The following is a 16928-nucleotide window of genomic DNA, read 5'->3' as shown; positions in this document are numbered from 1 at the left end:
TGAATCTATGAACAGTTGGGGTTTCCATATGGCTGGGTTGAGGAGGTTGTTTTTCTTCATGGTCCTATATTCCACCAGGGGTACCCTATCCTTAAAAATGCATATCAGCCACATGTAACAAAAGAAGCTAGCTCAAAAAGTGTTACAGTTCAGAACGCATTCAATACTCTGGGGAGAATATCTGTTATTATAGCACTGCTATTTAACAGTATTACAGAGTATAACCTTGTCTTACACACTGAGCTAGCCACAGTGTGATTAGGAGTGAGATAGTGCAGCTATGGGAGCCTGGGACTCCTAGGTTCAAATTAGGCAGCCCTTCTGAGGAGACTTTAAACTAGGTAGGTTATTACTTAGATGTGAAGCTCTTTGGGGCAGAGACTGTCTTTTTGATCTGTGTGGTTCACCGGCTTTACAATACACATAATAAATAACGCCATGAATAATAACAACAACAAAAGGGGGAGACTGGTAGCTCTTTCAGGTAACTCAGTAACAGGGCACTTCTAACAAACAGAGTATGGCAGAAGACAGAGTTGATCGAAAACAAAAGAAGAAGACGACGCTCAGTGTATTGGCATAGCCATCCATTTGGAACATGGAAAACAGGCATGAGAAATGTTACTAAGCTATGGCCATTGGAGCTGCGTAGGATGAGTCTCTCCGCAGGCATGTCAATACCGACATGTAGAAAAAAACCAAGGGAGGAAGGGGCATGTATTTATCACTAAAATAGCTAAAGTACTTAGAAGGCCAGAAAGCGCTAAACTGCCGTCACAGAGAGAGTCGTGATAAAAACAAAGGAGAGATGAGCATGAGGAACTGCTCTAGACTAGTAAGGCTATAGGAGAGACATTTCTCAAGGTACTCTAACACACTGTATATGCATTTAAGGCATTCCTAAATAATACAGGAGACAACATGCAGATGAAATTTAGTGTATATGTTATGGCTGGCACACGTGATGGCTGTAGCACTAAAGAGCCAATAGGTTACAGTGAGATGCAAAGGAATTCTGGGAATAATCTGAACTAATGGAACATCTTACTAGGTTCTACATTACTATTCACAACTCAGGAGAAACATGTTGGGGATTGGTCCTGCATTGGAGTTGGTCCTGCTCTGAGCAGAGAGCTGGACTAGATGACCTCCTGGGGTCCCTTCCAACCCTGATATTCTGTGAGCCACCGAAGGGACTGATTCAGGAGGAAAGATTAGAAAAGCTACATATGGCTAGCTTGGAAGAGGAGATGTCTGCACTACAATCAGAAGTGTGACAGCAGCATGAGTAAACACCCAGGACCCTGGGTAGTCAGGTAGCTAGTCCATGCTGCCACATCTTCAGGGCAATTGTTATTTGAGCTGGCTAGAGCTAGCTTGGGTATGTCTGCACATGCTGCAGCCACACCTCTGACTGCAGGGTAGATAGACCCTATGAGGCAATTACAGGGAGGACACAAGACTACAAATAGGTGAAGGATGCCAGCCCCAAAGACAGACAGGAAACAGTTAGGACCCTACAAGGGCAATGGGACAAAATGTAACCGGAATATTAGGCTGACTATCAAGGAAAACTCCCTGATGTCCCCAAGGTGACAGTGTAAGTTCCATTGCTACTGAAGGACCAGTGGTTTTCCCAGGCCTTTCTCAGTTCTGTGAGCTGGCTCTCTCGTCCTGAAGGGCTGTCACTCAGCACCCTTTCCTCTCCCTGAAGGCACTGGGACTGGAGAGTTCTCAGCATCTTGTGTCTTAAGTCCCTATTTTCACTAGTTTGTAGCTAGACAGAGGCCAAAGCTAGAACCATTTATCCTGGTGGCTTTTGGGAAATGGAATCTGCATCTAACTAACCCACCTTGGTTTACATTTGGTCAAAAAGAGCAACAGAAAAGTCAAGACCAAAGAGGTTTTGCAGAACTGCCAGCAATAGGCAGACACATGTTGCATGTGTCATGTAAAATGAGCAACAGTACTGCACGTTCAATTGTACTGACTACATGGCAGTGGTAAAAGGCAAAGTGGGTAACGCTAACCTAAGCTAAACTCCTTACTTGCCAAATGAGAAGCGGGTAAAAGTTTACCTCCATTTACCCTTGGCTACACTACTGCTATATGGTGCCTGTCTGCCTGCGAGCACTAGTGAGTGCCAGTAGTGAACAAAGAATCGTAAGCAGATAGCATGAGGCTGCAAAATCGAAAGGGTTAAAAACAAGGCACGGTCAATGGTACCTTCTTTCAGACGAGCTTCTAAAGGTTTCTGCAGAATGGACTGCATAGCTCTTGCTAAGCCCCTGTAATGGTTCATAACATGCTCAAATGACATAGGCACCGGATGCCACTGTTCCGCTGGAGCCCTCTGCTGCTGTATTTCTTTTTCTGATGCCGTGTAGTCCTAAGGACACAAAATCAAATCCCAGAGTTAGGTAATACCTTTTGGCCACTTCTTCCCTCTCCAAACCCCCACCCGGGCTCAAAAGCTGAGGTAGAGTCACAAATCTGCAGTCTCTTTCTCCAGCAAGCAGGGATATATCAAAAACAATCAGCAAAACCTACTGTCCATAATAACCATGCCCTTCAATTCTCCCCACGTTTGGGCTGCTTAATGCAGTAGCAAAAGCCCACGTGTTGGTGCAGCCAGCCTGCATCCCAGCGTAAGGGGTTCCTCTAGTGGTGCAGAGCTGCAATCTTGGGGGAAATGTTGAATTACGAAGGGAATCTGGCCTGCCTATAGCCTTGTTAGGGTTCAGTGCAGAACATACAAGGGCAGGTTCTGAATTTCCTATCCCTGCAGCGTGCATAGGCCAGACTGCCAAGAGCTCAGCTCCTATTCAGGTGCCTAAAGTGAAGTGGCCAGAGTTTCAATAGCGCTCCACCCCCAGCAGCTCCTACTGGTCTCATTTGGGGTGGGGTGGAGGTGGACTCTCTGCTATTCTCAATGGAAGTTGTTGGGTACTGAGCACGTCCGAAAATCTGGTGCACAGATCTTACTGCAGAGTGGTACAGTCCAGGCATCCCTGTCATAAAATATAGGTTGTGAGGCTTTGGGAGGAGCAAACACAGGCCTTCCCAAGCAACTGACATCACAGATCAAGCGTCCTCCTGCATTTGTGCCATAATTTTTCAGGTCTTTAGCCGTTGTATGAAGAGGATCACTGAGAGATATGGGTAGCATCTACCAGAAGGCGATAGCGTAGGCCCCGCCTTCCAGAAAATGATGCTTGTCATCTGAGACACTCTAGGAACTTCTGTGGTGTAAGTGAAGAGAACAACTGACAACACTCAGCTCTCACAGGTTTCTTCCCAGGTATCCCTTTCCTCAGATGTTCAGCTGGGCGTGCTCTGCACTGGGAGGGGGCTGGAGGTGCTGACCTTGTAAGACATACAGGGATATAGGAAAAGTGGGTATAATTTTGCCCCTCTCTTTCACTTAATGGTAAAGATCCATGTGATCTAAACCAGAGTTTCTTAAATGTCACCCCAAGGGCTTTTCTTCTGGCCACAGCCTCCTGGGTGGTGATTGCGGGGGCTGAATGGGGGATGAAAGCAGTGGGGCTCTGGCTCCCAGCTTCAGCCCTTCGGTAGCAGGTGACAGCCCTCCAGTCATAGGGCTTCGGGCTCCAGCCATAGGCTCAATTCCCCAACCCTCCATTCTGCCCATCACCCCAGGCCACCTCTGCCTCCTCCGGCCTTGGGCTCTGGGCTCTGACCCCAGGCTCAACCCCCCCCACCCCCCCGCCCATTACTGCTGGCCCCTGCTGTGTCCTCCAGCCCCAGGCTTTGTGCATTGGTCCTGGGCTCACCACCCTCCCCATTGCCACTGGCCCCCCCACTGCCTCCCATTAGCTCTCACCCACCCACCCAGTGCTATTAGCCCCCCACTGCCTCCCTACCCACCTCCCCATCCAGGGCTTAATTTGTCCCCCAGCTTGCCAGGGCTGAGTAAGTCTGCCGTGACAGGTGATATTTATAGGTTCATTAATATCGCTTTTCACTGCCTCCCAGCTAGCTAGAAGTCTAAAATTAAAAAGTGCAAAAGAAACAATAACTACCACCACAAAAGACAAGAACATGCAAAGCACCTTATCTGTGTTTCTATTCAGTTTATGTCCAGTAAAGAACAGAGACAACTGTACATTATTTTTATTATTGAGTTTGCAACAAAAACAAAAAACCCTATGTAAATAAATTACAATGATTCGGACACGTATGTGTGTAAATTTATTTGTTTCTCCTAAAGTTAATTAAGTATTTTAGGAAAACACAGCAGGAGTTGGTGACTGAACTCTGAGGCCACCAAAAAATTTGTTGTGAGACCCCCTGCATTCTAAACCCAGTGTAAAGGTGGAATCGTGACTGTGTGGTTTACTAACTGGAAGGGCAGGAGCTAGACTATTCACCAAGAGAGAGGCAGTAATAAGGGGGAAAGAGAGGAAAAGGCACTTTGTACATATATAGCTATAGAAGCCAATACAATAAGCCTCCAAAGTGGTTCACCATTAAATATCAGAGGCAGAAAGAGAGTACAATGCTACCTGTAATAACTGAATGGGATCACTTCGCTGCTGGATCTGCCTGACCCGGTCTGAGAAGCTCTCTATGATTTGAATTTGTTCTTGACATGTCTCCGTCTGCTGCTCATACATCATGAGGGCCCGGTGAGTCTTTTCATCTATGAATTTTTTTGTCAACCTCTCCTCTTCATCAAGTAGTAACCGGAGTTCGGTGAACTTCCCTGCCAGAGATGCTTTACTCGCCGAGGCGTGTGCCTACAGATAAAAACAGAATGGCAGACACATTCGGAGTATAAGTGCTCTGATGTGTCTCTGTCAGACTTTAAAAGTTACAGTCCCACAAAGTTTTACTGATTTGTAGCTTTCCTTTACAAAAATGGAATAGCCACAGTCCAGACAACCACACTTGTTTGGGGTATTTCTGCTACTGTCCTGGGTGAAAAGGCTCAGGGACAGATTCTGATACCCTTCCTCTCTGATACCCTTACTCTCACTAACAGCATCTTAACTTCAGTGGGACTACTCACACAGTACTACTCACTGTGAGAAAGGGCATCAGAATCTAGCCCTTAGCTGGCAGTGTCTGGAGTGACACCAGGCAGACTCCAGAAGTCTGGCAGACGTGGAATCTGGATTTCTGCGTATGCTTGAAAGGGAATATTTTATGTCCCATTATCAAACAAGTTAGGTAAGTAGAATTGTTGGAACGAGGGCATCTTAATGTGAGGGACAGCCAGTGTCAATGTCCAAACCAACATGGAAAGGTCTCCGGATCGCACTGATAGCATCTTCATAATGTACCCAGCAAAAGGCTTTCAAAGCATAAGCTCCTGGGACCATCTCTACAGGGATGAGTACACTGACAGTTCTCCACACAGAATTAGTAATAGTTTCCTGTTTTTATTGGACTCAGATCCTCACAATGTAAATCAGTGTAGTTCCATTAACTTCAACAAAGCTATATCAATTTACACCAGCTGAGGAGGTTTGTCATTTGCTATGTGTAATTATTTCAGTACAGCGCTCCCAGATATGTATGTTCCGCTACCACTAACAAGTGGCTGATTGCAGAATTGAAACTAGGGGCAGGATTTCTGTTTCAGGCGAGCCCCCGCATCTGTAAGCGCCAGGTGCAGGTGCCTACAGGAAATGCACTGTTCTGCTGCAGAGCAGAAGCTGTGATGTCACTCTGAGGTGGGCAGTGGTTGGCTAATTCTCCCTAACAACAGACAATATGGGTCTATGGCTTAGTCTGCACTACGCCCAGTTTGCCAGCACAGCTATGTTCACTAGAAGTGTGAAAAAAAAATTACACACACTCCAAGCCTACGTAGCTACGCCAGCAAACACTCTGGGGTACGCACCTATCCCGACGGAAGAGTACTTTTCTCAGCTGAGCTAACGTTGTTCTGGGAGGTGGCGTAGCTATACCATCAAAACTCCTTCTGTTGGCTATGCTGCATCTACACTAGGGGGCTTTGGCAGCATTGCTATACTGGCCACGACTCTGTAGTGTAGATAAGCCCTCTGTATCAGTTTGACAGTGATTGCTATTTGACACTGGGCTTGTCTGCATGGGAAACTTTTACCGGTTAAACCAGTACAGTTAAACAGGTATAATTCCCCATGTGGACACTCTTATTCTGCAAGACTGGCTTTTTTCAGTTTAGCTTAAACTCCTCTGTGAAACTCTGTGCCTCAAAGCAACACCCTGGCACCCCCATATTTACCAGGGTGATAGGATTATGATATATGATTTGTACAAAGTCTGCCTTGGGAGGTATCATTCTATAAGTCTTGATCTGTTGAACATTAATATCCTGTTGGATTGTATGTGCTGTCATCGTATCTGCAGTTATAAATATTGACTATGTACCACTATTTCAAATGTGTTTGCTCTGGGGGTGACACCCCCCTGGTAGTTTACATCCAGTCTAGCCAGCACATTGTGAGTGGACTATCCGAGGGGATGGCCCATGAAGAAACCCACCCAATTGGTCTTCCTGTGAACACTTCAGTCACTATATGGATAATGGCTGCTATGATTCATCAAAGCATGCAAGGGCATGTCACTAGATCATGTGATCCTGGACTCCATCTTGCGTCTGCACTTTTCCACAAACTGGGCTGGGGACTTTGTTTGGGACAATGACGTTCCCTCCACATGGCAGAAGCTATAAAACAGGAGAAGGGACATCCTCACTTGGCCTCTCTCCCCCCACAATTCAACACCTGGAAACACGACTAGAGGACAAAGACTTTGACTGGGGAGGGGGTCCCTGGCAGGAAAGGTGGATTCCAGCCTATGTATGAAAGATCTGCAAACTGTTTGTACTATCAGAGTGAGAGGACAACACTTGATTCAAATCCTGGCTAATTTATAGAACTCAGATTGCCATTTTATTTCATAGGTAATCTACTTTGATCTGTACACTTATTACTTATAATCACTTAAAACCTCTCTTTCCATAGTTAATACATTTGTTTTACATTTTACCTAAAAACAGTGTGGTCTGACTGAACAGTATGAAAAATCTTAGCTCAGTTAACAAAAAGCTTGTGCCATGTTCCTTCCATATTGAAGGAGGGGCAGACGAGTTAATAAACTTACCCTGGTCAGGCTTTTGACCAGGGCAAGAAGTACAGTTCTAGGGTCCTAGGCTGGGGGGAACTGGCTGAAGCCTCTCTATAGTTGGTTCACAAATGACTGGCAAAAGCATTTATGTGACTCGGGCCTGTCCCTGCCCATGAATGTTTGTGTGAGTGCAAGACCTGGAAAGGTCTGCAGCTTGTCATAGCGTGGGCGGGAACCCAGGCTGATGAGACAAAGGGCTCAGCAGTACCCCAGTTCAGGTTGCACCCCAGGAACACCCATCACACGCTCCCAAAGTGACAAACTACACTGCTAATAGGCCCTCTTCTATGGATGTCCACACAGGTGGTTATACTGACATAACTACAGCAGTTTATAGTCACACTTTACCTTATACCCATATAATCTTCCCACACAGACAAGCCCTTTGCCAGTTAACAAAATAACTGGGAATAGAAAAGTTAATCATAACATTTACAACAGAAACTTCACAGCAAGTTTACTTTCGCTCTAGAAAACCATGCTTGTGATTGAGTAGCTGTCTAAGCTGCAGCATGGGTGGCATCTGAAAGCTGCTACTCCCTGATTAATAAGCAAGTTTCCCCTTTACCTTAAGGTCATTAACAGCTTGTTCTATGTGTCTTATATTGCCAACTTCCTGTTTCTTTTTCAATTCTAGCTCCTTCAAGTACGTTGTCATGAATTCCTGTTCATGTAAAACGAAATACATACTTGGTCATAAACAATGGTTACAAACGTAATTATACTTTTTTCTTTCTACAGCAGAAGAATAGTCAGAAACTGCCCAGATCACGTGTTTATACGAGGTAAATATCGATACTTGTTAACTAGATCACGTATTTGAACATTTAAGCAGCCCATCTGTGCTAGCTCTTGCACAGTTCAGACACGTACAAGCTGATATCACTTCTGCAAGACATAGGGTACGTCCAGACTACCTGCCGGATTGGCGGGTAGCAATTGATCTATCGGGGATCGATATATCGCGTCTCGTACGATATATCGATCCCCGAACGCACTCCCGTCGACTCCGGATCTCCACCAGGTGAGCGGCGGAAGCAGAGTTGATGGGGGAGCCGCAGCCGTCAATCCCACGCCATGAGGATGGGAGGTAAATCAAAATAAGATACGTCGACTTCAGCTACACTATTCCCGTAGCTGAAATTGTGTATCTTACATCAACCCCCCATCCAGTGTAGACCAGCCCATAGGGAAACTCACTGGGAGAGCTGGATTTTTCACCCTGAAATCTCTATTGTTGCTCAGACAGAAATAATACCACCTGCATACGTGTTTAGCAGTTAAAGGATCCCAGCTGAGCATTTTCATTTGGAAAATCACCCAGGATCTATTACCTTGCCTCGATTCAAAATCCAGTGAATGTGTGTGACACTTTTCAGTTGCAATAGATGTTTTCTGCTTTAGTATGTACCATAGAGGCTGCACTATTACCAAATTTTATGTAAAGATTAAGCAAATTTATTCTGGCAGATTTTCCGTTACATATCAGCCCTGTTCCTCAATAGGGTTGTTTATGACAAGCAGCTATGATGGTCACCACTATTTAGAAAGGATGCAGACAAACTGGAAAGGATCCAGAGGTGAGCAACAAAGATGATCAAAGGGATGGAATGCAAGCTATATGAGCAAAGGCTGAAGGAACTGGATATGTTTAGTTTGGAAGAGAGTCGATTAAGGGGGGCCATAACAGCAGTCTTCAAATGCTTGAAAGGCTGCCGTAAAAAAGATGGAGGAAAACTGTTCTCTCGTGCCATAGAGGAAGAGGCAATGGGTTCGAAGTACAGCACAGCAGATTTAGATTAAATCTCTGGAAAAACTTCCTAATGGTAAGAACAGCAGGACAATGGAACAAAGTGTCTAGGGAAGTCGGGGAAGCTCCTTCATGGAAGGTTTTTTAAAAGAGGGTGGAGCCATCTGTCTCGAGTGATTTAGACACATCAAATCCTGCATCTTGGCAGGAGGTTAACTAGATGGCTCTTGCGGTCCCTTCTAACCCTATGATTCTATGACTGCAAGACATAGCAATGGTGGGGTGACTTTAAAAAGGGTACACACTGATTTTTTTCCTAACATGGTTCAATATTTTAAAGCGTGTCTTTGTTTGCTGGCTGAACTACTAATTCAGGTCAGATTTTGATATCCTTACACTGGTTAGTACTTTACTCTGTGAGTAGCCCTGCTGATTTCAGTGAGGCTATCTGCAGTTAAATACTGCTCCCCATGAGTAAGGGTCTGAGATCCGGACCTCAGAGATTAAGGTGGAGATTTCCTAAGGCAGCCGGCTCCCATTGGAAGTCGATGGCCATCAGCACCCACACTGTTAAAGCTATTTAGGTGTTGCTGAGCTCAGCGTTGAACAGTTATCTGATTTAGGAACCTAGATCTCATTTTCAAAAGGGAGTTAAGCACTTAGAAGTCTAAATTCCATCAATGACGGGATTTAGATTCCTAAATCAATTAGGTGTTGCGATGCTGAGCACAGCAACACCTAAATATCTTTTATAATCTGGGCCTGGGTGCCTATCTGCCCTTTTGTGGCTTGGAAAATCACCCCATCAGCTTGTTTCCAGCATTCCTATAGACCCCATTCCACACGGATTCCTACCGTAGTCGTGAGTAACTGTTTGTATGATGAAGCCCTTAATTAGTTTTTTACATATTAACAGCTTAAATTGTGATTTTAAACATAAAAGCCACACCATGTTCCAAGTAACCCTTTCACACTGTTAGTTTCACTCTAATAATACAGCACGATAAGGGATTCAGAAACCTTTAACAATCACAGTTAATAGCAGTAAACCTCCTGCCATTGAAAACTCCCAAAAGTGTGCCCTTGAGCACTCGGAACTTCAATGGACTCTGAAACGGACATGTTGCAGTTTTGGAGATACAGCAGCGTTTTAACTTGCGATGTGAAAACACATACAGAAAGAAATGAGCTAGAGAGTGAAAAGAGGAACAGAATTAACCTAATATACATATAAAGTGAAGACTCATGGTGGGTGACAGTAACACAAATATGAATTTTTTGACACGCTTTGAATGAGAATTTCCTTTCTTTTTAGAGAATCAGAGTAAGGAACAGTTTTTCAATCCCTTGAATATTTTTCAGAGTTTGAAATTTTTTTCATCTCAAATAAGAATGAAAAGTCAAAATCTCAAAAATATTTGCAAGCAAACAAAAAATTCCAGTTCAGGTAAATCAGAATGTTTCATTTAGAAAATTTCAAAACCTTTTGTTCTGATTTTGACATTTTCTTTTTTAATCTACTTAGCTTAATTATTTAAACAAAAAGTTGTTTCAAATCAGAAAAATGCAATTTTTCATTCAGAAAATGTCAAAATGTTTCAAAACATTTTGTTTTTCAAGTCAGGAGATTCATCAAACCCAAACCTGCTTTATGACAAGTTTTGGTTCCAACAAATTAGTATTTTTTGATGGGGGTAAAAAAAAAAGTGATTAATTGAAAAAATTGCCAACCAGCTCCAGTACAGAAGGGACCAGAACAGACTGTGCAGGTCAGTTGTGAGAGATTTGAAGTCTCAACACTGCCTCAGTTTGCACAGAAGGGTGATAATGCAGATTTTTAAAGCTCTCAAAAGTATGTATTAGCTGATGGCTGGAGAGACACTGCTGAGTTCTAGTGAGTTTAACTGGGTCAGACTGTGACAAGCTGCCCCATGCTTATCTCCTCCAGATTAACCTATTGCAGTGTTGTGCCTGTTGACTACCCAGGAAATTGATAATGTTTGTGCATACTTCTCTTCTCTGCCATGGTACACAACGAAGCTTGAGTCGAGATTGGCTGTTGTGCATGATCTTGTATGAATTGCAAATATCAAGTAAAAATTGTGTTCCTCTCTAGAATGCATGTCTATAACCGATGCTCTGTTTAAAACAAACCACATCCAATTACGGTTTTATTGGAGTGAAAGAAAACAACCACTTGGCTGAATCTGGTACAGGATGTCCTGCACTTCGTTGCTTCTGCAGGCTGAGCTCATTGCACACACAGTGATCCATTGATAGACTCCAAGGCCAGAAGGGACCACTGGCATCATCTAGTCTGACCTCCTGTGTAACACAGGCCAGAGAACTGCCCCCAAATAATTCCTCGAGCAGCTCTTTTAGAAACACATCCAGTCTTGATTTTAAAATGGCCAGTCATGGTGAATCTACCACGACCCTTGGGAAATTGTTCCAATGGTTAATTATTCTCACTGTTAAAAAAATCACACCTGATTTCCAGTCTGAATTTGTCTAGCTTCAGCTTCCAGCCATAAGACTGTTATAATTTTCTCTGCTAGACTGAAGACCCCAGTTTCAAATATTTGTGATATAAATGCTCCCCACACAGAGCTCCCTCTGAAATGGGTGCTTTTTAATGGTGGTGCTCAGTGCTTGGACGAAAGAAAAGAGGCCCCATCAGATCTGCATGTTCGACACCTGCTGATTTCCTTGCATCCCTCCATCCCCACAAAACTAGGTTCCTAGGTGCTCTTCTCCCATCCCCCTCAAATTATACATGTGTAAAATTTGTCAATAGTTACATTATTTCTTTCCTTTCTGTCTGGAAATCAGTCATTCAGGGTGTTGACATTTGAAACTGCATTGGAGGAAGGGCAGAGCTGAGACAGGGGCATGCGGTATTGTTATGCTGAAAGGTCTTAATCCTTTAGTTCTTTGATCTATAGACAATTAGAGACCTGGTTAAAGATGAGAGATACGCATTCCAGAGGCTCTGTGGGTTTCTTATTTCCTTGTTCTCATTTTCCCATTTTTATCAAAATCAATAGGCTTCTGCCCACCGAGGCCTAAAATTTTCCCTGAAGTTTTGGAAGAGATCAGATGCAGTGTTCAAAAATTATTGTGTTATATGCACAGAGAAATGCTATCAAGTTGAGTGTAGGACTTGCTTTGTTTGGCCACCATGGACACCACTGTCTCCTCTGACTAAGATTTTCAAAGCTGGTTGCCTGAAGTTAAACTCCTGGGGGTCCATATTTAGGCATCTATGTGGCCTGGCTTGACACTACTGAAAGTCAAGCTACTTACTTAGATAGCTAGGTATAGATTTAGGAGCCTAAACTTTAGGTACTCTTGGCCTCTGAGAGCAGAGGAAAAGAAGTCTCATTAGACCTCTGATTGGGGCACAGAAGGAGTAATCTGCCTTCAGAGCAGTGTGGATTAAAATCAAATGTGTTTTTTTTTTAATGTAAAAAATCTGATTTTTTTTGATATAATGCTTTTTGAGGAAAAAAACCTATCTAAAGAGTTTTAATTAAGATACATTATAGCTCAAAGATATCTCATCATGGAACTGAGATTATAAATTTGAATTCTATACTATGTAATGTTTAAGAAAAGTTTTGTAAACGAGTTCCAATAGTTCATGGATTAGGGACCCAATCTTATGGGGTTCCACGGGCTTCTGTATAGATTTAGGTTAATCTTTCTATCTACCCAAAGGGACTCAGTGCTCAGTCTAGAAGATACCATTAGATGCTGAGTTTTGCAGATCTCAGACTGTGGATTTGTGTCACCAGAGATAACGTGCTTGTTAACAGCAAAAATGTTTTTAAATAAATAAATAAATAGTAGAGGTGAGATATAACAGACCCCAACCTTACTGTCCCTCTGCAAATCTGTGTACACAGAGTCAATCCCTTAACTCTCTCTAAAAGTGCAAAGTTTCAAAAAGTTGAATGAATAGAAGATTGCTGGGGGCGGACTAGATCTGGACAAGGAGGAAAAGTCTGGAGATACATGTGAGGCGGGAGGAACAGGCAGTGAAAACAGAAGTGAAACTGTTTGAGCAGCATATTTCACAATGCACTTTTATGTAGAAATCTATGATTAAACTGAGTGTGCCTGACCAGTAATTCAGACTAGTCATCTTAACTTCTCTACCCAGAAAGATAATCAAGCACACAATTAAGCAATCAATTTGCAAACATCTAGAAGAGAATAAGGTGATAAGTGACAGTCAGCATGGATTTGTGAAAAAACAAATCATATCAAACCAACCTGATAGCTTTCTTTGACAAGGTAACAAGCCTTGTGAATGGGGGGAAGTGGTAGACGTGGTATATTTGACTTTAGTAAAGCTTTTGATACTGTTTCACATGACATTTTCATAAACAAACTAGAGAAACACAACCTAAATGGAGCTACTATAAGGTGGGTGCATAACTGGTTGGAAAACCGTTCTCAGAGAGTCGTTATCAGTGGTTCACTGTCATGCTAGAATGGCATAACAAGTGGGATCCCGCCGGGATCAGTTTTGGGTCCGGTTCTGTTCAATATGTTCATCAAAGATTTAGATAATGGCATAGAGCAGGGGTCGGCAACCTTCCAGCAGTGCTGTGCCGAGTCTTCATTTATTCACTCTAATTTAAGGTTCTGTGTGCCGGTAATACATTTTAACGTTTTTAGAAGGTCTCTTTCTATAAGTCTAAAATATATAACTAAACTATTATTGTATGTAAAGTAAATAAGGCTTTTAAAATGTTTAAGAAGCTTCATTTGAAATTAAATTAAAATGCAGAGCCCCCCCGGACCGGTGGCCAGGACCCGGGCACTGAGAGTGCCACTGAAAATGAGCTCGCGTGCCGATTTCGGCACTCATGCCATAGGTTGCCTACCCCTGGCATAGAGAGTACACTTATAAAGTTTGTGGGTGATACCAAGCTGGGAGGGGTTGCAAGTGCTTTGTAGGATAGGATTATAATTCAAAATGATCAGGACAAACTGGAGAAATGGTCTGAAGTAAACAGGATGAAATTCAATAAGGACAAATGCAAAGTATTCCATTTAGGAAGGAACAATCAGTTGCACAGATACAAAAGGGGAAATGACTGCCTAGGAAGGAGTACTGCAGAAAGGGATCTGGACGTCATAGTGGACCACAAGCTAAATATGAGTCAACAATGTAGCACTGTTGTAAAAAAAGCCAACACCATTCTGGGATGTATTAGCAGGAGTGTTGTAAGCAAGACACGAGAAGTAATTCTTTCCCTCTACTCCGCACTGATTAGGCCTCAACTGGAGTACTGTGCCCAGTTCTGGGTGCCACATTTCAGGAAGGATGTGGACAAATTGGAGAGAATCCAGAGAAGAGCGACAAAAGTGATTAAAGGTCTAGAAAACATGACCTAAGAGGGAAGATTGAAAAAACTGGGATTGTTTAGTCTGGAAAAGGGAAGACTGAGGGGGGACATGGTAACAGTTCTCAAGTACGTAAAAGGCTGTTACAAGGAGGGAGAAAAATTGTTTTTCTTAACCTCTGAGGACAGGACATGAAGCAATGGGCTTATATTGCAGCAAAAGAAGTTTAGGCTGGACCTTGGGACAAATTTCCTATCAGAGTGGTTAAGCACTGGAATAAATTGCTTAGGGAGGTTGTGGGATCTCCATCACTGGTAATTTTTAAGAGCAGGTTAGACAAACACCTGTCAGGGATAGTCTAAATAATACTTAGTCCTGCCTTGAGTGCAGAGGACTGGACTAGATGACCCCTTGAGGTCCCTTCCCATTCTATGATTCTATGATCCAGTGGAATTTCCGAGAGGAGGACCTGCAGAATTTCCTGCCACGTATGTCACCCCCCCTGCTTCAAATGCAAGCGCATGCACACACATACACACTGCAGCACTGATCATAAGTGAGTACTTAGAACTGCCTGGAGAATACTTCTGCAACGCTTCGATTTGAGTCCCAGCATACATTTGCTTGCGAGGTCTTCACTTTTTACAGAGGATGAACAAGATAACCACACTGCTTCAGGAGCATTGCTAAAACACTGTCTCCACTACAAATGGGAGGAGCCCACCACACAGAGCAACAAAAAATTTTGACCAGCAATGTCTTCAGTCTGCATATTCGACTACACTGTCAGAAAAGGCAGCTTGGATGGAAATCAGGGGTTACAATGCCAGAGCCCAGGCTGGTATGCCAATATCCCAGCTCGCCAACTACACTTAGGGCTTGTCTACAGTCAGCGTGTGCAAACGCTCTTTGTTGTAACTTTTGCAGACAAAATACTTCCACCCCCGCAGGGGGCAGTTTGTCAGCAGGAGCACACTGCCACTTGACGTGGCAAAACTTTTGTCTTTTCGGGGGGCAGGAGGGGTCTATTTAAGCACCTGTGAAAGACAAAAGTTTTGTTGACAACTTGGCAGTGTAGAGAAAGCCTAAGAACTGATGCCATGTCCTGGAGAGTGCCTCTTTCTCTTCTACTGACTCCACAGTCAAAAAAGAAATCTCCATCAACAAGAAACCAGCAGATGTCAGCAGAGGCTAGATATTTAGGACTAGAAGCTCTAAAGAGCTCAGCACTCACAATCAGGAGCCAGATGTTCAAAAGAGCTCAAGCTCCCATTTCAGAATCAAGGTAAGCAGCCGGATTGATTCTAGTCCAAAGGTTTGATTCTCCACTGCCAAGTTCCTTGCAAGAGTCATTTACACCGGTGCAAAGTATACATCAAACTCTAGCATCTCAGAATAGCTAGCAGCATTTGACCCCACTTTGCACTCACTTTGCTTAGGTGTAAATGACTACACAAGGCACAAAGCAGCGGCAAAACAGAATCATAGGATTTTAACTAGTGAGTGCTGGGTTTATATTTTGAAACTCTTTGAATATAACTATTCTTTCCTCCCCCATTTTCACTTGCTCATATCTTTCCGAAACATGCTGCTTTGAATCTGAAACTTTCCAACCCAAGAGTAACTTTTCTGGAACCTGGAAGGAAAACTGTTTCAGTTACTGGGCGACGGAGGGCTTTTTCTGCTTAAAGGGTATCTGAGGCATGAAGGAGACACACTTCACATGCTCTTTAATGTCACAGAATCAGAGCTATTAAACAACCTCCTTAAGAAAGGGATTGATCCTGCTTCCCAACTGCAGCCTGCAGGCAGATCACCAAATGGAATCTTCTCCGGTCAATGGTCATTACAGGGCAGGTTTCCAGGGTTGGGGGCTCCTGGGGGTGATGACCCTCAGTTTGCTCTCCCACCAGGGAGTCCTACAGCCTCACAACACCCAAAACAACCTGGCTCCCTGTCATAGACTATCAGGGTTGGAGGGGACCTCAGGAGGTACCGAGTCCAGCCCCCGGCTCAAAGCAGGACCAATTCCCAGCTAAATCATCCCAGCCAGGGCTCTGTCAAGCCTGACTTTAAAAACCTCTAAGGAAGGAGATTCCACCACCTCCCCGGGGAACCCATTCCAGCGCTTCACCCACAGTCACTCACTCGGAGCGGGCAATGAAGAGGGATGGGCCCGTCTACACAGCTGGGTACCAGGCAGGGACCGTGCAGGGGAACCAGGGTCAGGCACTACGCCGGCTCCATACAGGATCGCTCCAGGCAGGAGCCCGGTCCACACGCCCCCGCCCGTTACCTTGGTGGCCTGCGCGGCCTGCCCCACCAGGCTGACGCGGTGGCCGCGGTGGGCGCCCAGCACCGGGCACAGGGCGCACACGCAGAGCGCGCAATCGGCGCAGAACAGCTCCAGGGGCCGCTCCCGGTGCTCGGGGCACCAGCGGCCCCGCTCCCGCAGCGCCCGCAGCTCGGCCGCCGCCTCCCCGGCCGGGCCCAGGCGGTGCCCGCGGAAGGCGGGCGCCCCGCCGGGCGCCCCGAGGTGCGGCCGCACGTGGGCCCCGCAGTAGGAGGCCAGGCAGGTGAGGCAGCTCCACTCGGCCGCGCCGGCCGGGCACAGCTCGCACCGGGGGCCCGGCTCCCCGCGGGCTGCGGCGCCGCGCTCGGGCTCGGGCTGCGCCAT

The 16928-nt window shown here is 44.8% G+C and overlaps 1 protein-coding gene across 1 annotated transcript in view; it reads right to left on the bottom strand.

Moving 5' to 3' along the window:
- The window catches only part of TRIM14 (tripartite motif containing 14), a 25942-nt gene extending 9014 nt beyond the window's left edge, over positions 1-16928 (bottom strand). Inside the window, exons 1-4 of the mRNA XM_050945463.1 lie at positions 16548-16928; positions 7712-7807; positions 4530-4763; positions 2227-2389 (exon numbers count right to left, since the gene is read on the bottom strand). Of these exons, the coding sequence (XP_050801420.1) occupies positions 2227-2389; positions 4530-4763; positions 7712-7807; positions 16548-16928 (874 nt within the window). The remainder of the gene's footprint in view (positions 1-2226; positions 2390-4529; positions 4764-7711; positions 7808-16547) is intronic.

Source organism: Gopherus flavomarginatus, chromosome 3 (genome assembly GCF_025201925.1).
Source record: "Gopherus flavomarginatus isolate rGopFla2 chromosome 3, rGopFla2.mat.asm, whole genome shotgun sequence".
Lineage (NCBI taxonomy): Eukaryota > Metazoa > Chordata > Testudines > Testudinidae > Gopherus > Gopherus flavomarginatus.
Note: the sequence above shows the minus strand (reverse complement) of the source record. Positions and strands in the feature narration are given on the sequence as shown.